This window comes from Osmerus mordax, chromosome 12, assembly GCF_038355195.1.
Source record: "Osmerus mordax isolate fOsmMor3 chromosome 12, fOsmMor3.pri, whole genome shotgun sequence".
NCBI lineage: Eukaryota > Metazoa > Chordata > Actinopteri > Osmeriformes > Osmeridae > Osmerus > Osmerus mordax.
This window is the reverse complement of record NC_090061.1, coordinates 12,911,208-12,937,934: the sequence shown is the minus strand read 5'-3', so window position 1 is coordinate 12,937,934 and position 26,727 is coordinate 12,911,208. Positions and strand designations below refer to the sequence as shown.

Here is a 26,727-nt window from a genome sequence, read left to right as displayed (position 1 = left end):
CTATTGCCCTGACAGCAGGTGTCCAGCTCATTTCTTCCCTCGCTCTCGGTCCCACCTGTCTCTCTCTACCTTCCATCCCCTCTCTCTCTCTCTCTCTCTCTCTCTATTTCTGACTCTCTCCCTCCTCTTGTTTACGGACCCACTCCATTCGTTCAGAGCCTCAATCATTGTCACCTGCTCCCTTCCCTCGCTGTCCTCCTCTCCACCCCCCCCCCCTCTCCTCTCCGTTCTCATCTCAACACCCCCCCCCCTCTTCATTCGCGACATTTCTGCCCATTTCTTCCCTTGAGACAAAATGGCGGTCATCCGTTCTATTGTTTCCTCACCCCCGTGTCACCTTGCCCCCCTCACGCCCCCCTGGTCTGTGAACCTGGCCACTGGGCCACTGTAGCATGGCAGGGATATCTTTGCCCTTGCAGGTCTGAGCAGGGTTATTTTCCGCTGTGGCCGCGGGCGGGCCTCACGTTTCACTTTATTTACCAAACAGATTGGAGTCCCAGTCTGTCCCCTGCTCCGGGCCAGTTCACAGCCAGGGGGCCCGGCTTCCAGAGATGGGAAGGCTGGGAGAGACAGCGATCAAAGATGGCCGACACCCAACCGCCACCGACTGCCTCGCTACAGACCAGCAATCCCCCTGGCCGCGCGCACGTGTGTGTGTCAGAGTGGGAGCGAGAGAGTCCATGAGAGAGAAACGACAGAGACCGAGAAAAGACATGGGGCAGAGAAAGAGATGGAGAGACAGAGAGAGAACGAGAGGGAGAGACAAGAGAGAGAACGAGAGGGAGAGACAGAGAGAGAACGAGAGGGAGAGACAGAGAGAGAACGAGAGGGAGAGACAGAGAGAGAGGGAGAGGGAGAGACAAGAGAGAGAACGAGAGGGAGAGACAGAGAGAGAACGAAAGAGACGGAGAGACGAACAAAAATACAATCTCTCCCTCTCCATGTATACTGTGAGTCACCCCACTTACAGCACAACCTGAAATAGCCATTTTGCACCTCACAGTCCAGAACCAGCTCCTGCTATCTCAGGGTCAAAAGCAGAACACACTTGCTGGAATCAGCTTCAGACGTGGCGTATTTCATTTTGTTAACAGTCCTCCACCACGATCCATTATCTTCTGCAACCTATACCCTATACGTTCATAGCCCTGACACCCTGACATTCACACCCAACTCATCTGTTGGTATTACAGACGTTCGGTTTAAGCACGCCATTTTTCAAACCCTGAAATTGGACTTCCTGCACAAGCAGTATTTCTACAGAGATCCTGGGGGGTCAGATGGCTGAGCGGTTAGAGAGTCGGGCTAGTAATCAGAAGGTTGTTGGTTCGATTCCTGGCCGTGAAAAATGACGTTGTGTCCTTGGGCAAGGCACTTCACCCTACTTGCCTCGGGGGAATGTCCCTGTACTTACTGTAAGTCGCTCTGGATAAGAGCGTCTGCTAAATGACTAAATGTAATGTAAATGTAATCCACCATTGCATTTATCATGTATCACAGTGTGCTGGCCTACTAGATGGCAGTCATGTCTGTCACAAGCCCTCTCCTGCTCCTGCTGAGACAGAGACAGGAACAGCTGGCATTGGTGTAACTCTCCAGGAGTGGTGTGTGTGTGTGTGTGTGTGTGTGTGTCGGGGATGTGGTGGTTGAGAGGTGGGAGGTTGGTGAATGCCCTTCCTCGTGGGAAAAGGACCTGATTTGAATATAATTGATAGTGTGCGAGCACAGTCATGTTAGCACAGCCCGTAGCGTCTCGCAACAGAAAAGGTCAGACACAAGGAGAAGAGCCGTCCTGCCTGAATTGCCCAAACACCTGGCCACTCTGGCACCCCGTCTCGCCATGGCGCCCAGGCATAGGCGGACCACCGTCTGTCTGTCAGCCATTGGCGGGGGGGGGGGGGGGGGGGGGAGGGGCGCAGAGCCGTCATTGGCTGGAAAGGCTGTGGGGCTGACGGAGGGAGCCGCCCAATCGCGACAGGGGGAATTGCTGTCCGAGTGTTGTGGGTTGCTCTCCAGTGACAGGCCGGATGACAGCCGATGTGATGCGAGGCAGCAGGGGCCTCTGGGAAGCTGAGTTTGTTCTGAAAGGCTCGCGCTCTCACACAAGGCCAGGAGAGAGGCGCTCTCCCACCTGCCGCGCGCGTCAGGTTACCTTGTCATTTCTGATAGGCCTTTATACATCCCCTCTACGGAGGCAGCCAAGTAGATGAACAGCCTTGCTGTAGGAAGACTGAAGGGAGGCCACAGCAGATGCCCTCGTCTCTGCCCGGGCGCTGCCTGTCTCCTCTCCGCTGCTCGTCTCTGACAGAGAGACACAGAGAGAGCGAGGAACACACAGGGAGAAAGAGGCAACCGTGAACCGCCAGCCTGTCTCGTTACATCAAATCTTGTACAGCCCGTCCATCTTGGTTAAGCCCTTTTTTTTTGGGGGGGGGGGGGGGGGGGGTGTTCCCAGACGTCCATGAAACTGCACCTAAACCAACTTAAACCCTCATCAGGCCAGGGTCGAGCCACTGACCCCCTCCACCTGACCTTCCGTCCCGAGCACGGCTGCTGGCTGGCACACGCAGGTCTCTCCTGAAGCTCCTCCCATCCCTCCTCGGGGAGAAGGGTGGAGCCCAGCGTGTCTGCCGTCTGATTGGCGGAGCGTGCCGGCCCGAGGGCCAATCAGGGCCCCCTCGGAGGGATTGTGATTAGCATCTTCGGCGGAGTGCAGGGGTAGACCAGTCTAGCACTTTGTCTCTCCTCCTCCTCTCTATCTCCGTCTCCATCTCCTCCCACTCCTCGTATTAATCCCCGTCCTCCTTCTTATTCTACCTCCTTTTTCTTCTCCCCCTCCCCTACGATTACGAGATATGTCGCACCCGCCCACACACACACAGATTTATACACACATTTACTACCAGAGAGAGAAAATTAAATACCAGAACTGTATTATACATATGCTATATATTTCTCATTAATAAGACATGTACTTGTGCTTTGATTCTCTGGCACATTTCGAAGTTTTGAGTTCATTATCGGGTATTATATGTCATGTGGCCAGAGCCTTTATTTCATATTCTGGGTATTTAATGTATGTATTCAGTCAATACACACTAGTCATAAAGTGAGGCATTAAACTGCTCAAATGAAGTGTTAGGTCCATCGGACACACACACACACTCTCTCTTTCACACTCGCACACAGACACATACACCACACATGCACAAACACATTCATGCAAAGTCATACACACGCCAATCTTGAACTCAACACAAACATAAACACACACATCCACACACACACACACACACTCACAGACTCTGTCCGTTCCTTCTCCCGACAAGCAATATTAATGCAGAACACACATAAAACAAGAACATCTCCTCAAAAAACGTTGTTCTACTGAGAACTTAAAGATGAATGAATTCTTGACAGCCAGTGTCATTCATGTTTCATGCGCAGGATGAATAATGCTGTTTCAAGCCACCAACTGAGGCTGAGCAACAAACAACGAAAAAAAGTGACGCCTTCAAGTCATAGCTGAATTCATCTCGCTAGATCCAATCCAGACAGCTGTAAATAGGCTAATATCCTCTTAATGTGATGTTGACCGTGGCCTAACAACTGAAACTGTCAGATCCTCATGGTTCCTTCTGGTATCGCTTCCGGTGTTGGTATGCTTGTCACAGAGAACTTGTTTTGCGTGTCAGCCCGGCTAATGAGGGCGTCCCCAGTGGGCGTCCTAGTTAGAGGCAGCAACAGCGGGGGTGAGGGGGTCAAGTCGCTCCCTGAGACTCACCCGGAGGACTGGGGAGCCCAACAACACGCACACACACTCGTACACACGCAGGCGCACCACACACAGGCATGCACACACACACACACACTCGTACACACGCAGGCGCACCACACACGCGTACACACACACACACACACACATGCACAAGACCGTCGCTACTTCCCCATGTGTGGTTTATAAGCATAGGACGTGTGTATTGTAAAGTGGGTCGATGTCGAGGTCTCGCAGGCCTCATCAGTTATGCAAATGAGAGGCTTGACACCATCCATCAACAATGCACACACACACACACACTCACTCACACACACACACACACACACACACACACACACACACTCACACGCACTCGTCAAAATAAACACATCCACTCCAATGCACGCTCAATCAAAGTCACGAGTACATACACATGCATACACGCACGTACCGTCGACCCCTCCTCTCACCCTCCAGACCCTCTTCTATCTCATGAGGTTGAACACACACCCACACACCCACACACCCACACCCACACTGGGCTGCTTTTGAAGAATCCCTGAGGTGTTGGGTGGGAGAGGCCAGCTCACTCAGCAAGCCCTTCCAACACAGCGTGAGTCACAAACTGCAATCTATCTCCGTCTGCTAGCAGCGAGGACACCGAGATGAGGGGCTGAAGCACACTGCTCTGTGTGTGTGTGTGTGTGTGTAGGTTAGTGCTATATGATTGCTGCATGTGTATGCGAGTGTGTGTGTGTGCGCGCGCGCGCGTTTGCTTTCAGAGTAAGTGGACCCTTGGACGGAATTCAAATTCAATATGGACGTGGTTAACCGTTTAGCCTGTCCATTAATCACATCCGGAGCCACTGTTTGACGTCGAACATGCAGAACAGTGGAATGAGTAGATTTGAGCTCGTTCACACGGAAGACACACAGCGCGAGTAGCAGCGTCGAATCTCTCCACAGTCTCCCTCTGTCACGAAAAGGAATGCTGGAGGACTTTCAGTGCCGTGGCTGTGTTTCTCTGTATGGGGGCGGTGAACACTTGGCTTCGACTCGCTGCCTGCACCGCGTCGTCCCCCCGTCGCGTCGCCCCTCCGTCCCCTCGCGTCCCCCCCCCCCCCTCCGTCCCCCACGCACCCATATGCCCCGTAGAGAGCAGGGAACTCTGGTACTCATGGGAGATTGACTGCCCGCGAAAGAGCAGTAAAACACCGTCTTGTGCCTCGCGGTGTTTGCTTGTATGTGTGTGTGTGTGCGCGCGTGTGTGCGCTGTGTTTGCATGTGTGCATGCATGTGTGTGTGGAGAAGAACAAGGGAGGGAGAGGGGTGGAAGTAGAACAAGGAAAACAAGGAGAAGAAAGAAGCCTTGACGAGGCCGAAGGAGCGGGGAAGTAATGAGAACGTGAAGGAACGTGTGCTTCATCAGTGTGATGCCTCGCAGAATAAAAATACCTTATCAAAGACAGGTGAAAATTGGGACTCATTAGATGTTGTGATGTTTGTACTGTGTAGAAGGGAACAATGTGGTGGTATAAACAAGCACCCCGTTATGTCAGGTATGTTAAACTAGAGACAAAACTGCTTTTATGAACGATTGAGATGTTGTCGATCCCAGTGGGAAAATCAGCCCACACACACACACACACACACACAGACAGACACACACGCACACAAACTGTGAACAGCGATGCTGCCCAGCAATGCTGACCAGCCAGCCAAACAGTCCTGCGGATTAATGTCAAGGAGCTAACAGCTAACAAGAGATTACATTACGCTAATGTGAGGCTAACGCCAAGCTAACAACAGGCTAGCCAGCGTCCTCCGGCCTCCTCCAGCCTCAGATGAAGGGAGGAGACCCGCAGGAGACCAGCCGGGCTGCTGGGAGGCAAAGGGGCAGAATGAAGGCTGCATTAGCCTCCATTAGCGAGGCTGAGGGGATGACAGAACGAGACTGCTGGGAACAAAGAGAGCATATGCCAGCCTAGAGGTGGGACTGCACACTGCACTGCTCCAGCTCTCTTTCTCTCATTTTCTCTCTCTCTCTCTCTCTCTCTCTCTCTCTGATTGCCTTTGTCTGTCTCTCCGTCACACTCGCTGAATGGAGAAACAAAACATATTTTTGCATAATGAGCCCAGTAAAACAATGAGCTGCGTCCGGTACTCATCTCACTCTCTCTCTCTCTCTCTCTCTCAGAATCAGAATGGGTTTTATTCGCCATGAAAGTTTTCACAGACAAGGAATTTGCTTTGGCAGGAAGGTGCAAACAATAAACATATAGGAATCTAAAATTTAAATATGAGGACTAACTATACTAAGGGTACATAACTAGCAAACTAAGGGTACATAACTAGCAATTGAATTAGATTAAAAGAAACTATACAGTAAAATATAAAAATAAATAAATGAAATACATAAAATAAATAAAATAAATAAAATAAATAAAATAAATAAAATAAATAAAATAAATAAAATAAATTAAATTAAATTAAAAAAGTATCTTGTCTCTCTGCTGTCTTTCCAGACCAGCTGTCTCTCTCCCTCCAGTCTACCTGTCTACCTGTGAAAGTCAGCAAGCTGGTTGAACAAACCTGGGCAGCGGGTCAGAACCATGTCCAGACAAACAGTCCTGTCAGGAGGTACAGGCATCCCAATTATCCCCCTCTACAGTACCCCTCCGTAATTATCCCTCCATCTGTGCTGCATCATGGACAGGTGCAGGGGGAACGACCCACTCACTCTGTCTACCAGACACAGGAAGGAAGGAGGGAAGGAGGGAAGGAGGGAGAGGACGGAGGGGTGAGGGAGGGAGGCGAAAACGGACAGGAGGAAAGGACATATTCTTCACTTTCAAACCAGTCCAGGGGCCTGTAGTGAGAAGCAAGTTCAACGTATCCAGTTTAGTTAGCTGGCTTCATTGAGACAAGCAACCGCAACTGCACTATTAAGTGTCACGAAGGTGGTTATCAACTTGTTCACTCAACCTATAGGTTTCCCATCCATCCAGAAGCACGTTCACATACAAGGGGCGTTGGTTGCTCATTCTGACCAATTACAAACAGTATACCAGAACCGCAGATTTTACACAAGATAAGCAAACTACAATATTAAACAAATATGAAGAATTGTGAAATACAATCCAGGCTGAAAGCAACACCACTGACGCTGCCAAGGGCAGGACGGAAAGCTGGGAAAAAATGGCAGACTGTGTGAATGCATTAGTTCATTTATTACTGCCCCGTCATTAAGGCACGGGTAGGCCTAGATATGACCATCATTTTAATGTGTTATCCATTAAATTAATTAGTCAGATTAGCCTATTCTTATGGGGTGTTTAACCATATTGTTTACAGTAAGATGCACGACAGTGTTAAATGGTCTTTTAAGCAAATAAAGAACAAATACAAAACATAATTCAAACCGATTCATGTAATAGGCGTGCTTGTAAGCAAATCTTACAAAGTTAACAAGTTAGTAATAAGACTGCAGTGCTTGAAAGTCTCTGTTTTAGGATCATATCAGTGTGTAGGCTACAAAGATACTCTTCAGGCAGAGCCCATGTGTTTTGCTGGATTCAATCTATTTGGGCACAGAGACCCACGGAATCTTCTAGAAACGATGATGCTATTTTCCAAGAAAATGGATCGGTCAGTAGGCGGTGCTTTCGTACGCGTTGGTCTGTTATCACGACCATAACCTGCTCCGGGGCAGATTAGGTCTGCAGCATGAATCACCATGGCGGACTACCCTAGGAAGAAGTCAACCGTTGTCATAACACTGAAAACCCAGGGTTAAACTTGAAGTTACCTTGGTAACCCCAAATCCTGCTTCATAGTACAGGCCCATGGTGTGTATAAAATTACATGGGCTTTCACACTGGATGTTTGACGTGGAACACACTATCTCCCCCTCTCTCTTTCCCTCCATCTGCGTCTCTCTCTCTTGCTTTCTTTTTTCCCTTCCTTCTGCGACTCTCTCCCTCAGCCTCTCAGCGCTGCACGGTGACAGGGCTCTCAATTAGTGTTGGAGATTCCTGTGTGTGTGTGTGTGTGTCTGACAGGATGTGCGTGTCGCTGTCAGAGTAAGAGCAGAGGCGCTAAGCGATGCTATGCTACATGGCCAAACAGTGTACATTCTGTTGTCTCATTAATGTACACTACACGGGAGATCACCATGTATGACTGAGACAGGGGGGCAGCAAGTCTCTGCCTGTCTCCCTTCAACTACAACATGACAGCTGCCTTTGTCTTACACACACACAGGCACGCGCGCGCGCTCACCCACACACACGCGCACCCACCAGAGCCGAAACACTTATCAATCCCCCCAGACTCATTTCATATTACGCCAGTCAGAAACAACAGTGTGTGTCAGCGCTCGGCTGTGATGGAGGCCGACGCGTGAGCTGAGCCCACACACACGGCAGAACGGGCAGCTTTCCCTCCCTGTCGCCACACCGACCCTGAACCCAGCCCTGGGATCCAGCCCTGGGACCCAGCCCTGGGATCCAGCCCTGGGATCCAGCCCTGGGATCCAGCCCTGGGATCCAGCCCAGTGACCCAGCCCAGTGATCCAGCCCTGGGACCCAGCCCTGGGATCCAGCCCTGGGATCCAGCCCTGGGATCCAGCCCTGGGATCCAGCCCAGTGACCCAGCCCAGTGATCCAGCCCTGGGACCCAGCCTGAGAATACTGCCAAGCAGGGGCTGATGGGCTGGAGGTGATAGGTTGGGCGTGTGTGAGGGTTAGGGGTTACACACACAATTACAACAACAACCCCTACCCCCAGTATGTGTGTGGGTGTCTGATTTTACACATGGTTGGGTGTGTGTCATTATTTACACAATGTGTGTTGCTCATCAATATTGCGCATGCAGACATATTTCAATATCTAAAGGGTAAAGGGAAAGGAGGAAAACAAGTACATAAAAGAAAAAGAGAGCGTGAGAGAGAGAGAGAGAGAGAGAGAGAGAGAGAGAGAGAGAGAGAGAGAGAGAGAGAGAGAGAGAGAGAGAGAGAGAGAGAGAGAGAGAGAGAGAATGAATGAGAGAGACAGAGAGACAAAAAAAGACAGAGAGAAAGAGGTAGAGAGAGAGACAGAGAGAGAGACAGAGAGAAACAGAGAGAAACAGAGAGAGAGAGAAAAACAGAGAGAGAGAGGCCCAAGAGAGCCGTCCCAGCAGGGCCCTGAAGGCCCACAGATCCAGTGTGTCCCTGACATTCAGTGTGATGGGACCCAACACAACACCCCAGAGCCTGGGTGACAGCAGGCAGCAGGTCTGAAACGGCAGCTTAACCTCCACCCCCTCACTCCTCTCCCACACAGCCCAGCCGGGGCTCACCCTTCTGGGGCAATGTTCTCCCTGGGAGGGAGGTGGTGGGAAGTAGATCGACACTACAAACAGACCGGCCTCCCTCCAGATTCCCTTGGTAGAAGCGAAAACCTGGGCAGGGTTATTAATACATATTTATGCATCGAACTCCGGGGAGTGATGGCTATGGATGCGCTGAAATGAATAATACATTAAACGCATGAGATGAGCCTGCGTCTCCAGTAAGCGATCGTGTGTGTGCGCGTGCGCACGTGTGTTTCCAGTTGGCGATCGCGCCAACAGATGTAAAAGGTCTGCGCTGATAGAGGAGTTGCCAAACAGCCTCTGTTTGTAATCTCACAAACAATCGTCTCTCTGAAAGAGCGAAGCGCTGTTCTCGGCAAACGCTCCGGCTCCCCTCTCATGTCTTTGCCATCTGTACTACATGCTGCATAGATCTGCATAGAGAACAACACACGAGAGAACCAAACAACACCCACAGAGGAGAAACAACAGAAGAATATACACTATAGAGGAACACTATGGAAAAATACTATAGAAGAAGAGACTGAGTGGAAAAATACTATAGCAGAAGAGACTCGGTGGAAAAATACTATAGAAGAAGAGACTCAGTGGAAAAATACTATAGAAGAAGAGACACAATGTGCAAACATTATAGAAACCTACCATAGAAGAAGAGACATTTAGAACCAAACCACAGAATAAGAAACCCTAAAGTGTGTCCCCTACACAACCGAGCGTCCTTCCCACCTCACCCCTAAACACAGTTTGTGATAAGACATATCCGAACCCTATGACACACACACACACACACACAATCATCTAGAGATCATTTGTCCACGTCCTCCAGGGCCGGGGCGGTCTCCTGTCCAGTATTGATCGCAGGGCTCTCTGTGTGGGCCTGGTCCATTGATCAGGCCAGGCTCAGAGCTTAGATCTTCCCTCACTCTGTTAAAACGTCCCTCCGAGACTCCAGACAACACAGCAGAACCCAGGAGCTGCTCCACACACCATGAACGATGAAAGTGAATAATTATCTCCTGTTTATAGTTCCCGCATAACAGAATGGATGGGTCTGAATGAAGAGACCTGAGTAATAACATTTTTTTATGGATTTTCCTCCTGCTAGTGTTGTTTATTATCTATTGTTATTTCTTGGCAAAGGTCATATTATATGGGGGAACATTCCACGGTGAATAACTGAATACGGAATATTCCTACGCAGCCTCACCAATGAGTAACTAGCGTTTCGCTAAAAAGCATCAATAATTCAAATGCGCAAACTGGGATGAACACCATAAGCCTGGCAGGGATTTGACATGGAAATAGCTATTTTTGACGTCCTTATTATAAACCCAGTCAATAGTGGCTTATGGTAATGCAAGATGTAGCTGAAGGAGAGAGTGACTAACATGGATGTTTGGTCAACGTCTCTGTGCTTTGTTTTAATAGCGGAAGCAGGTAAAACGAGCTAACCCTGTTAATGTTCACTTTTGGCATACTGTCTAAAACATACACACAAACACACACACACACACACACACACACACACACGCATGCACACGTACACACACACACAAACACATTCACCCACATAAACAGACAAGGTAACTGTGGTATTTAAGAGATATTATGATTTCATACGTGCTGTATAACACCCACACGTACACTGACGATCCTGACAGACTTTTACGTACACACACACGCTGTGGCGGAACAGGGGCAAGTTTCAGATGGCGCGTGCGAGGTAGAAAAGGAAGAGCAGGGAGGACTGTAAACAACTGTGACACGGGGGTGTCACGTCAGCTCCGCACCGCTGTCAGAGTCATTTCCACACTGCTGATGACTCAACAGGAGGAAAACACACCGCCGCTAAACAGACAGCCATTTTCGTCTTTTTTTTTTATACCCTTTCTCCAGTCAATCTGCCCCCCCCCCCCCGCGCCCCCATCTCTCCTCCTCCGCTCCTGTTCTGTTACCTCTGCTTTCGTTATGCCCCTCCCCTTTCCCCCCCTAGCCATCCTCCCTCCCCATTCTCATCCCTGCTTCCCCCCGCCGACCCCACCCAGCAGGTGGCAGGGAGACGGGGATGCAACGAGCGAGGGGGGGCGGGGGGGGGGCACGGGTGGTGGTGGTTGGGGGGAGAGGGGGGGAGGGCTGGAGGAAGTGGCTGTTCTGGTCATACAGGAGCCAGCTGATGGGGATAAGTCCCATCCGGAGTGCCATTCATCCCCGGGGCACAAGGGCCTATTCACCCACGCTGCCTTTCACACCCACAGATCCCTCCTCCCCGACCCACCACCACCCTGCATCCCAGAGCCCCCTAGGCGCATTACCACCACTCACACAGACACACACACACACTTACACGGGTGAATTCAGACACTCGCACAAAATAGACGCACCATGCGACCATTCACAGGCCAACCCACCCGCCCACTAACACAAACGCTGGACAAATGCCTACACACACACACACACACTCAGTGTGAACTCTGTGACTGAGGGGCCACGTCCCAGAGTAACCCACCAGACCATCACCACTGTGAAATCAGCCTCTTTACGGACGGCCTCACCGCAAGCTACCCAGCACAAATTCAGGAAATACCCAAAGAGCTCTACGCAGGTGCCCCTTGTCTCCCGCCCACATCCTTAATATCCATGGCAACAGCTTTCCAACAACACCGCGTGCCAACACCTCCGGCGGCACCCGTCGGACCGTGGGTGAGACGTCACAGCTGACTGCTCTCCCTCTGCTCCCTCCCAGCGGAGGCCGGAGAGGCCTGGCGGAGGCAACACGCACACCTACACAATCTGGGAACCTGGCGTAGCCGTGTCAGATCGCCAGCGCCTCACGCGGCTCAGCCCTCGGGGCGGACGAGAAGTCAAACGGCGGCCAGATCGCTGACGAGAAGACGCGGCTGAGCCGACGGCGACGGGCGACGCGGTCGTGACAGATGTCGCGACAGCTACCCCCGCCGCCACGGTCAGTTTGTGTAGGAGGGGTGCATTCACGGCCCTTTTTTGCAGGGCGACGTTCACTAGTCGCCCCGTCTGAAGACTGTAGGGTTCTCCCTGTGTGAAGGTACTGCGGAGTATCCCATGACTGTGTTACTGCTCTTTGGTGTCCAACAGATGTGGGTGTTTAGGAGGGAATACTGCAGAGTCCAGTCTAGCAGCATCAACAACCTGGCACACATACACACACACACGCATTCCCAGCTGGGTTCTCTAAAGTTCCTTCCTGCAGACCCTGGACATTGTTCTAAAATACACTGTGTAGTAACTTCCATGACACGCAGTCATTTCTGGGTTGACTCGCCATATGTGTGTGTGTGTGTGTGTTGGGGGTGTGGGGAGGTTCTGTGCGTTTGCTTGTGAGTGCACACGGGTGCGTGTGTGTATGCGCACACACGCTTGAGTGTGTGTGTGTGTGTTTGCTGTGGAGAACAGCATCCTGTTCAGATGTCTGGTCACATCCAGTGGTGCATCCTCCTCTCCACAGGGTAGGGGAGATAGCGCGGCTGCTGAAAGCCTGCAGAGAGATCAGTGGAGCATGGACTTCCATGGAGCGATGTCTGCAGAGCACAGAGCTAAACAGGGGCACGCCATCACAGTTCCACAAAAGTAGACGTACTCCTTTGGATTCCTTGTCAACACTGCTCAGTGGTAGAGCACTGATCTGTTTTCCAGTAGCATAATCTATGCTAAACTAAACGTGCATACATCCTTAAAAAGAAAATGATTAAACGACGTGAACTTTTAATTGCCGAGCAAGTACGTGCTTGTGTGGGAATCCCTTAGGAACTCGAAACGAGTTTGAATTGTACGAAGCCAGATGGTTTGGCGGTGTAGTCGATGACGGATCTTTCTTCTTTATCTCTGTGAGGTAGAGCTGCTCAAAGCTTGGGCCCAGATCTGAGGGAGCGCGTGAAAAGCGGGAGGAAAATAACGCTTTTTTTTTTTTAATTCCAGTCTTCTCTGAGGGAGAGAACAAAAACGGGATAAACGCATATGTCACTGTCTGAAATCGGAAACTGAAAACGCAGGTGACACGCGCATCGCTGGTAGTAAAGAGTGTACGGTGAGGATTGTCAGAACGGAAAATCCACTCTGTGTGTGACTTCAGTCGCTCGGATGTAGGTAGGCCTTGTGCTATTCTGAAGTGTCACATGTGTAACAAGAGAGAGAGGGAGAGAGGGAGAGGAGAGAGAGAGAGAGAGAGAGAGAGAGAGAGAGAGAGAGAGAGAGAGAGAGAGAGAGAGAGAGAGAGAGAGAGAGAGAGAGAGAGAGAGAGAGAGAGACAGAATGAAACTCAAGGGCACCTTTAGTCTTTCGAGCACACAGCCCGGATTCGAAATTGAGGGAGATGGAGGGGGGGGGGGAGTATGGGGTGGAGGAGAAAAAGTAGACAATGATTTGCTTGACATGAAAGGACCAGAACGACTGGGTCGATTCCGTAGTTGACTCATGAACAGGACAGAGGCGTCCTGACTGCCCTGACCCCAAACGTTCATTGATCTGCTGCGTGACCAATCAGCCATTAATCCTGCCTCAGATTGTCACCTTGCAGATTAAGTGCTCATTCATAATAGACGTATGTACCATTATTCTGCCGAAGGTGTATGAACTACACAGGTAAATATATGGCATGTTGTGTTAACAATTAAGAAAAGTGAAACGAGATCCCCCAAAATATTACCTTGAGGGAACTGTGAGATAGAAGGAATAATTCGTATGACAGAGCCGAGACAACGTATTCTATAGGCCTACATAATATCAAACTGGAATGTTGTAAACACTCACATAAAGTAGATGCTATGTCGCCTACAGCGAAGAATAAATAAATCGGAATCATCGGCTAATCAGCTATGCTTTTTCATCGTTCATGCTGGCATTGCTGTTTACATAGTAGCAAATGCGAATCGTAGGGACTAATCTTAATTAATGAAATGCTTTGACATGCATATTAGGCTCGCCTTATGCTGAAAGCAAAAGCATTGTGAAATCCCGTCACCGCTTTGTGTCATCGTGCGCTGAAAAGACGGCGATGCAGGTGAGAGAGCACAAAGAGCAATGTCTCTCCCCCGCTAAAAACATTACAAACTACTGTAAATATGGATTATTTGACTAACTCTCACGATCATCAAATAGGCCTACAATCTGTATGGTAAAGATGTTGCGACTGATTTGAATATCAATATCATTTTTGATAGGGGGGTGCAACAGATATAATTAAATCCAATAAATAATTATTGCAAAAATGTCAAAGTGGGTAGGCTAGCTTTTCTCCAAGAAAAGAGTGATGGGACATCGTGTTATAAGTATACTTACAAGCATATGTCATGGAGAAGCTGTTCCCCAGCTTGACCATATCCACCTGGGGAACCAGTTTAGGGATATCCTGGTGATGCGTGAGGGCAAACCGAAACACCTCATATTCATGCGATTCGATTGGGAATAATCCCCCTGTGGAGGAGAAAAGACGTAGTTTGACATCAACAAAAACGATGTCGTACACAACATCCCTATCAATAATATAATGTATTCGTTTGTGTGGTCTAACTTTTTATCTGAAGAAAACGGTTCGCCTAAGGAACTTGTTGATATACACTTTGGTTCCTGACCGAAATAATTATTTTAACACATTTTGCGGAACTAGGTTTTTGAGTGAGTTCTTTTCCTACCTATATTGATGTTACTTGGAAAACTTGAACCCAAGCAAATTCCCAGAAAACTGGTGTAAAGGAGGGTGAAGCTTCGCTGCATATTTCCTTTTGCATTGGCGAAGAAAAGAAAAGCCGAAATCCAACCATAGATCTCTTCGTGGTGAGTTAAACCACCCTCCTCCAGTCCGTTACACTCCTATTACAGCAGCATAACGTTGATTGAATGGTGACAAACCAACTATCTTTGTGAGGGAAAGCTCTTAGAAAGACACTTGTCTCAGTCGCGGTCTCTTTCTCTAGTATCTCCCTCTCTCTCTCTTTATCTCCGGCTCTCCTCTCCTCTACCTCGCGCGCTGCTGATGCTCGCGTCGCGTGTCCTCGGCTGCTATGATATTGCGCACGAGCACTACCCACAGTTCGCACCCATCTCCCAAGGGATGCGCGCGGTAATTCCGCTAGCGCACGTTCTTTTAGCAGGCCTAGGGATACACTTAGTTGAAATGTTATTTTTCCCTTCGATATCTCTTTTGTTACAGAAATATTTCATACTTGACTGGTCTATTGGCCTATCGACTCTCTAAAACGCATTACTAGGCAGGTTTTTGAACATAGAGTGAATATCAAATCTCTTGGCTAAGCCTATTTAAGCACAATCAAGTTAAATCCTGTGTTAAAAAATGCAAATCAGACAGGGTGATAAACCACAAGTCACATTATTAAGATAGTACATGTCGCCAGGGATTCCTAAAAGTTACAGTTTGAAGTGTCCATACCATAACCATTAGTAGCTTACCACCTGAGCAGAATTCTACATCATACTTAATTTGTCACAATTAAAGTCTTACAGTTTTATTAAAGGCTTACAACAGCTTCAAGCCACACACTATGAGCACTGATCTATATCCACCTCTCCCACGCACACACACACCACAAACACTGACACACCAAACACACACATACACACACACTCACACACATGGCTGGTGGGTAGCTGATAAGGGACTTGTAATCTAAAGGGTTATGTATTGTACGCTTCTACAGCCCAGACTAGCCAATTACCTCCACAGGAACACGTATACACTCCTGTGCTTTTAGGCCTGGGTTCTCTCTCCATTACCACACTACAAGGTTAAACAACACCTGATAGGTTGGGACCACGTGGGATTGGTTGCAAACTACATTATGGTGCGCTGTCCTGGCGCCTGTTTATAAAACCAAGTACGAAAATCCAGTTTTTGACACAATTAGGATTAAGGATAAGCTCGTTTATCAGACCGAGGCGAGGCACTTTTTCTTGCTAATGGTAAAATTGCTTTCTCCCGGTTATTGTTTCCAGAAAATCAAGGAGGGCATTAACATATTTACCCAGACAATGAAATTTAGGAGATTAGAGGCTTATGTTGAAGTAGTTTTCTCGTGTTTCCATTTGAACCAAAATGTTACTGATAAAACCATGTCAGGCTCTGAGTACTTCTGGCTATTATTCACCCACTGAAAATGGAGGAAAGTAGTGCATCTGGTTTGTAAACTCTGAGGGACTCTTCAATAAAGACTAAAATAGGACTCTTCAATAAAGACTAAAATGAGTTCCTTTTGTTTTCTTATCCAACACAATGGAGATGTCATAATACAAAGAAAAGCATCAAGCAGAATAAATAATAAAGTAAATTGTGTTCATTTTGTTCCTAGAGATGCCTTCATCACTATTTTAATAATTCCTGTTTGAATCATTCAAACATGACAAATAGCTGTGTCCGCGTTTTAATGATGCTTTGTTGTTGGAGTGCAGCGTGTCTCCTTGTGGTGAGAGGAACAGTTGGTATGTAAAAGTAGAAATAACAGCCATTCTCTACCTGTCACTTAGCTCCACAGCCCATATTTGCAAGATGGTGTCACATCGCCAAAGGCATTACTCAAGAGCGGGGTTTTTTTCTGTCAAGGAAGCAAACAGGTATATACCTAGATGGTGTATCAGGAGAATAAATACCACTGTCATCCTATGCTCTCTCGGGAGCACATTCAGGACTGTCAAGCACAACAGAGGGAGTTCAAGATGGAGGGAAGGTTTAAAGAAAGCGAGAGAAATGAAGTGAGACAGAAAGGTAGGCATTGTTAAGAATGAGTCAGGATAAATGTTTCCAACCAGATTTCCTTCACCAAACGGATAATGGAAAAAATTGAGTGTCTTATCACTGGTGTGGCGTGCTGAATTAAACAGTTTAAAATTAAGTGTGCTCCATGTCGAAAATTGCTAATGTAAACAGTGGTGCATCTCTGTTCATTTAAAGTTTCAGCCGGCTTCCTGAACATTGTGGGAACATTTTTACATTTAGTCATTTCTTTTTTTTTTAGGAACAGATCATCCTTCATGTCACACAGGAAGCCAAAATGGATGGCAACATTGTTTGGCTTGTTACTCATTTTGTGTGGAGACTTGAATACCCACAGCTTTTTTTGTTGTTGCTAACAGACAAGCAGTCAGTCAGACAGACAGACAGTCAGGGTCAGTGCTGATCCTAGCACATCGATGCCCAATGACAGTGGTGCATTAGAGGGGGGTGCATATTGGTGTTGTTCGTAGTGTTTTATATTGGTTTAACGTGCAGTTTAAGGCTGGGGAAATTGACGCACCCCTCGTCATGCCCCTATATCAATAACCGGCTCTGAGTCATGCTGAAAGTATGTCGGACTTGGGCCAATGCCTTGGAGCACCAAATCAATACGGGCCGGATCGGGCTGACGTCGGACTTGATGTCCTCCCGGCATCTTAATTGGGATGAGCTATTGGCGTGCTGCTTAATTTGTCGCCATTTCGATCGATTCTGGGCCCTCATTTTGTTTTGATCTCCTCTGGGGCGGAACTCTGTGTGTTGGAGAGGCAGGAGTCGGCACAGGGGAGAGGAGCAGCCATCAGGTCATGTGACCTGGGGAGGAGCACTCAGACCACCTGGACTGACTCAGCTTGTTCCTATTCTTAGGAGACAATAACCAACATCTCCAGAACATTCCATTGTGGTCGTCCTGGACCTGGACCTGTTGTTGTGCTTGGAACATGAGTCTGGACATGAGCCATTGTCTGTGAGACAAACAGAAGTGAGCACCAGCCTCGCGGAGAATTTGGCCAAAGCTTATGGATGCGTCCATCTATCTGCCCTTTCTCTCTCTCTCTCCCTCCCCCTCTCTTTCTCTCCCACTCTTTCAGTCCCGCTTCTCTCTCTCTCTCTTGCTTTATTCTTTGCCTCTTTCTCTCTCCCATCGTCCCTTATTTTCTATACCTGCCTCTGCTCTCTCTCTGTCTCTCTCTCTCTCTCTCCTTCTATCATATGCTGGCTGCATAATTGCCTTTCCTCTCCACTGCCCGCGGGGGGAAGTGGAGCTTTCAGAATGTTACCGTGGTAATACTGATTGATGGAGTCGATACTAGTGTGGTTCCAGAACATCGAGCATAGAGCCGCACTGACATGACAAATTTCGGGGGGGAACAAATTATAATCGCTGGCCTCATGATGAATACCCTCTGGGGCAATGGAAACATTGTGAATACCTGTGAACTCATGGAGGACCTGTTCAGAGCCTGTGGCCTTCTGGAACCTTCTGCGATCCGCTCACTAGATGTGGGGACTTGAGAGACAGGTGGGAAGAGGAGTGGTGGAGGATGAAGCCAAGGAGAAGAGGAGACGAGGAGAGTATGGACTCTGAATTGGCCGCGGGTCCCAGCACTCTCTCCATTCAGAGACCACAGCTGCTGAAGCTGCACTTCAAAGGACCACAGAGTCCACGAGGCGAGCAGAATCGAACGGCGTGAATCATACGCGAGAGACTTTTATAGCATCGAGGGAAACATGACGCTTACAGGACTGTTCATCATCAACGACACGCTCAAATCCCTCAAGTCCTAGTGAGGGTTTAGAGCAGAGCCACAGTCATATCTCAACATGTCCAGTGGTACAGTCTCATCTCCCCTCCCCTCAGTATCTAAAGCTGCCTGGGACTCGTCTGTCTGCCTCCGTGATGATTTAGACCCAATCAAAACAAATTAAAGGCCGACGGCGCTGACAGCATCAGCCTTAATGAGACCAGACATGCTAACAGGGCCGGTTACTGGAACACTAATGAACCCTGGAGACATCGTCTGTCAATCTCACGCCACGCCCTCGCCACAACGTGGTCGACGATGACCAGCATCCGCAGGAGAACGAGATCTAGCGGTTGGAGTGAATTGAACGCCAACTCCTCTGAGAGGCTCCGATTGGCTGGTTCGTAGGGGCGTTGAGCCTTTGTGTTCCAGATCCATTCGGTTATGATAGAAATGAGCCTCTCTCTTTTTTTTGGACTCTCTCCTTATCTTGAACAGACATCCATCTAGTAAATCTTTCAATATATCTCTGCATCTCTCTTATTTCTCTCGAACAGACTTCAATATCATGGCTCATGTGTTACATAGGGTCACACAACAGGGATTTTCCTGCCCATGGAGCTAAATGCATGCTGCTATGAAAGCAATTGCACATCGCACATTTACCCAGGGAAATCACACATGGCCCAACCAAAGTGTGTTTTGCGTGGGCCTGCTTGCGTGTGTCCGTGCGTGCGAGCGAGCGAGCGAGAGCTCCCTGTGTTTGTTTTGTGTGAGTGTGTGTTCCTCGCATCTGCCGTGCTGTAGAGGGCACTTCTTACTCGTTAAATCTGTGGCTGTAATGATCTCATAGAGGGAGAGAGAGAGAGAGAGGGGGCGGGGGGAGAGAGGGGGAGACAGAGGACAGCCAGGAAAGGCGATTCCCAGTAAAACGGATGTGTTGAAGAAATGTCAGGAACGTGCAGCAGGTCAGATTCATTGACTCCTTCCCAGTCATAGCCTGTATGAATTGTAACACCATGAGAGGCTGTTCCTCAGTATGCCTGGCCTTAGAAGTGCAAAGGTTGCCAAGGACTACGCAAAGGGTAAAGAGAAAAAAAAGGGCTTTAACAAGGGTTTAAAACAGAAACAACGCGTTTCATTTCCTAATTCTCCATAAACATGATGCATTCAATGTTGTCGTTTCAAAAGGTAGTATAAACATAATTCTTCATTAAAGGACAACAGAAATAGAGAGAAAGTAATAACTGAAATGATTCATTAGTAAGAATACAAAAGTTGAACTTAAACGCTCACCCAAGAGCTGCAATCCGGCCAAAATAAAAACCTTTTCCTCAGCTGGATGACCCTTTGTACTTTGTGGTAGCCGATGTAGCCATTGGTTAAAAAACTCAGTTCTCAAGCTAATTTACAGTGCGCCAGTGAAAAGCTAGCTTTTCCTTAGGGTGGCTGGTTAGTAGTCACTCTTGCAAATCAGAGTGGCAGTGTGGGGAGGGCTGACGAGCAGCGCAACTGCCTCTGTTACACCTATCTCACCCCCCTGTGAGACAATCACCCCTCTCTCCCCGGGTGGGAAACGTAATCTTCCGGCCTCTAGTGGTGTCACAGAATTCACACATGCACGCGTACGCACACGCGCACATACACAGGATTCTTAAACGACGAATCAATTGTATTTTCAAGTCATCCTCCTTGAAAGTGCATCTATGGGTGTTTTGAAAGACCACCAAGTAGAAACACCTGTGAAAACCTGGACGACCAAGACGAGGGAATCGACTTTAAAACATTAAAAACTCCCCCCATAACATATCACAAAGTGTCAGTGCTTCCAGGATGAAATAGTGTTTGATGTGAATAGCACATTACGTCGGGTAAACAGATAATAAACCAAACTCATTACCTGAGGATTTGCAGTTTTATGATTGCGTCTAGAAATAAAGTTTCTTTTGAATATTTCGGGGTAATTACTTACATTGTATTGCATTTTATGTCCTCAAATACAGACAAGCAGAAAAACAGACAGATATTGTTGCTCTCAGGTTAGAAAAGAAAATGTTCCAGACCAGACTGCAAATACTCCCTCACTTCACTGACACAACATCAGCTCAGCTGTAAGGATGCTGACGTAACAAACAAACAGCCTAGATTGGGTCTTTAGGTCTTATGAAAGAGTCCATCGCCTAGCTCTGGAAGGTCACAACACAAGGGGCTGCAAAGAAATCAATTTCCTTTTGAGCCATAAAACATCTCTGTGTTTTATTGACCCAAATGTTTCAAGTCACCAACCCTATTCTCTTATCACCCCATGTGCCTGGGAGAGAAAAGTTGAGAGCCGCATGAGTTCCTTGGCTGTGACTTTGACGTCACGGTACAGGTGTGTGTGTCTGTGTGTGTGTGTGTGTGTGTCTGTGTGTGTGAGTCTCTGTGTGTGTTTGTGTGGTTGAGTTTGTAGAGTGTCTTAGAAGCTGAGTGTTGTGGTGAAGGTATTTATGGACAGCTTTGAAGGATTGTGAGGGAGGCAAAGGGAAAGCCAATCTGTTTCTCTACAGATTAACTCTCCCTCTCCATCCCCATCTCCTTCACTTGATTCCTCCCACTATCTTTGCTTTCCTCCCTGTCCTCTCCACTTTGCCAGTACCTTGCTTCCTACCTCCCCCATTTCCTCAAACCCCTTCTGCTCCCCAAGAGACAGAAAGAGAGAGAGAGACAGAAATAAGGAGAGACAGAAAGACAGCAAAATAGAGACAGAAAGAGAGACAGAGAGAGAGACAGAAAGACAGCAAAATAGAGACAGAAAGAGACAGAGAGAGAGACAGAAAGTGAGAGAGACAGAAAGAGAGACAGAAAAGTGAGAGACAGAAAGAGAGAGATAGAAAGAGACAGACAAACAGACAGAAAGAAACAGACAGAAATGCACCATAGCAGTGATATGAGGGGAGGGAGGGGCTACACGTGGAGCTCCGTGGCTTGTATGAGCTTCAGAAGGCTGGTCCCCGTAGCTACAGCCAGAGCCGGGGCCAGGCAGAGGAGCCCTGCCAGCCGTGTGTCCAGGGCCACAGGCCATGCTGCCCTGGGAGAGAGGAGGAGAGGTGGAGGGAGTGCAGGAGGGAAAGGAATAGGGAGAGAGGGAACAGAAACAGAGAGAGAGAGAGAGAGAGAGAGAGAGTGAAAGGCACACACCGTGAGAGAGATGCAAGACGAGAGACCACACAAATCCTTTCAGCCACTCTATCATCAGAGATAGAGAGACGTCGTTTGCTGACCGCTTACTAAAGCATCCGGCCACCTCACGGTGTGTATGGAGGTGTGTGCGCGTGTGTGGAGGTGTGTGCGCGTGTATGGAGGTGTGTGCGCGTGTATGGAGGTGTGTGCGCGTGTATGGAGGTGTGTGCGCGTGTATGGAGGTGTGTGCGCGTGTATGGAGGTGTGTGCGCGTGTGTGGAGGTGTGTGCGCGTGTGTTTACATGTACATGTGTGTCGGTGCGGAGAGGGGGGGGGGGGGGGGGGGTGGTCGTAGGGAACAGTGAGGGTTCCAGCTTTTCATTAGCCCTCCAAATGCTAATGAACAAGTTGAGCGCTTTGAAGACGCGCTGGTGTTAAATATGCATGGGCTGTACAACACTACACAAGACCAGGAGAAGCGAGCGTCTGAGAGGAGTGAGGAGAAGGATCCTCTCCACATTAGCCGAGGAGTCAGTCTCAGTCCCTACGGTTGAGTCAGAAGACATTAGCTTGTGCGGCTGACAGCGCTGTAATGACCCTGCTGTTTGTAACGACCTAACAACAGCAACTAGGACCAAATCTCTCTTGGGAAATGATCTCATTACAGTCATCTGCAGGAGGCACAAATGTATTGGAGTTTACTTTGTGGCAGATGATCATAGACACACACACACAAACATGTTTTTATGACATACTAAAGACGTCATGTTCAGGAAGAAATCTAAATTTGTTGCACGTTAGATGCATCTAATTTTAAGCTATGTTTGAACTTTGCTTTACTTATTTAATAAATGAATCTGTAATGTCAGTTAATTGAAGGTTAGAATATGATGGCTGTTAACAGGTTAATGGCTTCCCATTAATAGTTCAGCAGAATGACTCGAGACTGAGTGACTTGCAGAGTACAATTTTCTCATGAATATTCATTGGTAAATTTGAGTGAGGGAGGTGGTAATGATTCATTACCAGAGGTGCATAGAGATATGTGGTCTCCCTAAATTCTGGGGCTTGTAGGCATGCCCAGTGTACATGCATGGACTACAGAAAGAATAGAAGAATGGAAGGAAGGGGGGGAAAAAAAATAACGAAAGAAAGGAAGATGGTATGCCAGGAAGGAAGGGAAAGGCAAAGGAAGGAAGGCTGTTGGAAGGAAGGCATGACTTGCGAAAGAAAGGAAAGAGGAAGAAAGAAAGAATGAGAGGCAGGAATTGAAGACGGATAAAGAATGAGCATTTAGGTAGCACAAAATCAGCTCTGGATGGCCCCTACCACACCGAGCACGGGAGCCATCGACCTCAGGGCAATATGGGAAGCCTGTTCCTCTTCGCAGTGCTGCAGATGATGCATTCGCCAATCGCACACGTGGAAAGCGGTGAAAGGCCGTCATTTATCATGCCTCCATGGAAATATCGGTGGATAAAAAAAGCTTCTGGAGGAGGGCAATTTACATACATCAAGTATGTAGGCAGTGTTGCACGACCCAGCGTTTAGACACAAATCAACACGGAACGCCTCATTCTGCCGGGGAAGCCTTTGATGTTGGAAACGTGTCGTTTGCCATTGAGTCAGTGGTTTTCCATGCAAATCAAAACAACATTGCTCGTATAGATTCTCCATACGTGGAGAAGAGCTTAACGACTGGCCATTTGTCTCTTTGCCGTCGGCGGCGGCAAAACGACATGACGTGTCTGTACGTGTGCACAGCTGTATGGGCCTGGCATCATGAATTATGCTGTTTTAATGGCTCCTCTGCCCCCTGATCAACTCAGTGCTGAGTCTGTGGAGAGGCGCCCAGTGGCAGCTAAATGAATTCATGCCCAGATAGGGCGTAGGCTGCAAACACAGCAAAGCATCCGCAGCTGTCAGCAAGGACGAGAGGGAGAGGGCGAGAGAGAGAGAGAGAAGGTACAAGTGGGGGATGAAGAGGGAGTGAAAAACAGAGAGAGAGAGAGAGAGAGAGAGAGAGAGAGAGAGAGAGAGAGAGAGAGAGAGAGAGAGAGAGAGAGAGAGAGAGAGAGAGTAAGCGATCGAGTGAGAAGTGAAGCGAGTGGTAGAGAAAGAGGGAGAGAGAGAGAGGAAGGCGAGAGAGGGAGAGGAAGAAAGGACGTGGGAGATGGAGAGGGAACATGAACAGGTCTCTTTGTGCTGGTGTCTAACTCCCTCCCCAAAAAACCCACCTCCCCCAGCCCCCGGAGTGAGCAAACGAGTGTGTAGGAGAGAGCAGAGCAGAGGGACACATGGATTGAGAGAAACGTATTGATTGCTCCCGTCATTCGCCCAAGTCCTACAACACAGCGACAAAACAAAAACACACACACAAGTAAGACACGTGGATGCGATGGATGCCATGTCTGCTGATGTTTTATCTGCCTGCGTTGTGACTCATCGATTGCCTTCAGTGAGTGCTTGCAGTCACAGAAAGATACGCGGTTAGATTGCAAAGCAATGAGGGAACATTTTTCCTACACACATACACCAGATTCCTGCAAAGAATATTATAAAAATACACACTTTGTTAACTGTGACGGGCACCTGTGACACATTTCATACTTGATTGTCTAAACTACTTCTTTATTTATATATTTATTCTGTGATAGAAGTGATTTTTTCCGGCAGTATTTCTGTGTGAAAGGTCCAACAGTTAGACAGCGAAAATAATCCTGTCCAAATTTGATATGGAAAAAATCATGTGGATGAACACACGACAGGAGATTCAAGCTTGAGAGTGTGATAGAGAGATTAGGAGAGGGGGAAAGAAAATCACTCTCTCCCCTGAAAGATGTGTTCTCTGCTAAGCTGCAGTTGACACACACACACACACACACACTCACTCTTTAGTCTGCAGCGAGCGGAGGTGGAGAGATGGAGGGACGAGGTAACGAAGAGAAAGAGGGAGGAAGAGGCCGATGACGGGACGCGGAACGTGAGATCTCTGACGAGAAAGGGAGGTAGGAAAAGGAGGAACGGAGGTCTGGAGAGATGGAGGAAGAGAGAGAGAGAGAGAGAGAGAGAGAGGAAGACAGAGAGAGAGAGAGAGAGAGAGAGAGGGGAAATCACCTGATGATGGATGAGAGGTGGAGAGGGTCAGATGCTGTCAGATGCTCCCTTCATCTCTCTTACTTCCCTGTGATGGACGGAGGGAGGGATGGACGGGGGGGGGGAGAAAGAGGGAGGGGAGGAGATGCTATTAGCCAGGGAAGAGGGTATAGATAGAGGGAGGAGAGGAGGAGTGCTACCTGGTGCTGCCTCTCCAGTTCAACAGCCACAGGTAATGAGGCCTAGCAATATTATGCAGATGAGTCCTAATGGGCTGTGTATGTCCTAACACTGGGTCAGCCACAACCACCTCTGCCTCCTCCTTCTCCTCCTCCGCCTCATCTCTCTCCTCTTTCGTTCTTTATCTTTCTTCATCCCGTCCTTCTCTTATTCCTCTGTCTCTCTTTTTGTTTTTTTCCCTCGCACGTCATCCCTCGTTTTCCCTCTCCGCCAGTCTCCTCTCCTGCACGCTGCAGCGCCCATGTTCCTCTCCGGGACCTTCCCCTCCTCCTCCGCCTCTCCTCCTCCGCCTCTCCTCCGCCTCCTCCTCTTCTCGCCCAGGCCTCTCAGATCAGTGCACTTTCCTCAGACGGGTTGAGATTTGATCCTTACGCTCCCAGACCCTCCTTCTGATCAGCAGAAAAGCAGAGGAGGGGAGGAGGAGAAGAAAGGGTGAGGGAGGGAGGCGAGACCGGAAGAGGAGTGAGACGAGGACAGATGAGAGGAGAAGAAGAGAGGACGGGAGAGACATGAGCCAAAGCGAGCAAAAGGAAGTCCTGATTGTGTGATTCTGCTGGTCTCTGAAGGAATTTGGAGAGGGCCATTCTGCTCCGATGGATCATCAAGCCTGTTTCTTTTTCTTTTCACCACATTCCATCTAATTGCTTTTATTGCTGTTCCTATGGAAACGTCCATTCGCTCTTTGAAGCTGTCGGGGGTTGGGGGGGGGGGGTGTTTTCTCCACACGCTGTGCTGTTGCTCCAGGGGGTTGTGTGCGTGTGTGTATGTGTGTGTGTGTGTGTTACATGATGAGGGTCTTGGGTACAGAGATACGGTAAGGATAAGACTACAGAGAGATAAACTCATTGAAGACTAAGCTGTAGACGATGAGAGGAGGAGGAGGGGAGGGGAAGGGAGGGATAAATAGTAATGCTTTTCATATCGGGTTGGGGTTATATTGAATACATAACTCATTGTCACTACACACACACACACAAACACTACGAGCATGCTGACAGTAAAACAATGTGGAGTCCCTGAGCAATACACATACACACGTGAACACCCACGCACTCCCACACACTCCCGCACACACACACACCCACCCACATGTGCCGACACACGCACACGATCGCACGCACACACACCCACGCACCCACAAACACTTTACAAAGCAATTGAATGACGCTGTCGCCGTTCCGACAAGCTCGTCATTGGGCAGCGGAGAGAAGATAAGGTAATGACAGACATTTGGAGAGGACGGCCTTGAGACAGACAGGTCTCTGGACGGCGCCGCGCGAACCAAGCAGCTCCATTGGCTGTCTCGCCGGCGACGCGGTCACGGAGCGTTTAGGCACCGTGGTCGGATGGTGGTGGGTGGGGGAAGGGTGGTGGGGGGGAGGGGGGGGGGGGAGGGGGGGGGGGGTGGCTAGGCCCCCTGTGCTACGGGAGGCCTGTGTGGCTCATGCGTAGCATATTTCTTCGCCACGCCGCTTTTATTGTTATGACCTGAAAGCCTCTCGCCCCCGTCGCGTCCCCCAACGAGGATTCCCGTCGCAGCCGTTAGGGGAGGATAGAGGGAGGAAATAAAAGTGACGGATGGCTATTCGGTGCGCTCCTATGGGAGCGCAGGAAG

At 48.8% G+C, this 26,727-nt stretch overlaps 1 protein-coding gene across 1 annotated transcript in view; it reads right to left on the bottom strand.

Annotated features, from left to right (window-relative positions):
- The window catches only part of gria1a (glutamate receptor, ionotropic, AMPA 1a), a 45,649-nt gene extending 30,791 nt beyond the window's left edge, over positions 1-14,858 (bottom strand). The window contains 2 exon segments of the mRNA XM_067247136.1: positions 14,424-14,558; positions 14,777-14,858. Of these exon segments, the coding sequence (XP_067103237.1) occupies positions 14,424-14,558; positions 14,777-14,858 (217 nt within the window).
- Between the last annotated feature and the right edge of the window lie 11,869 nt (positions 14,859-26,727).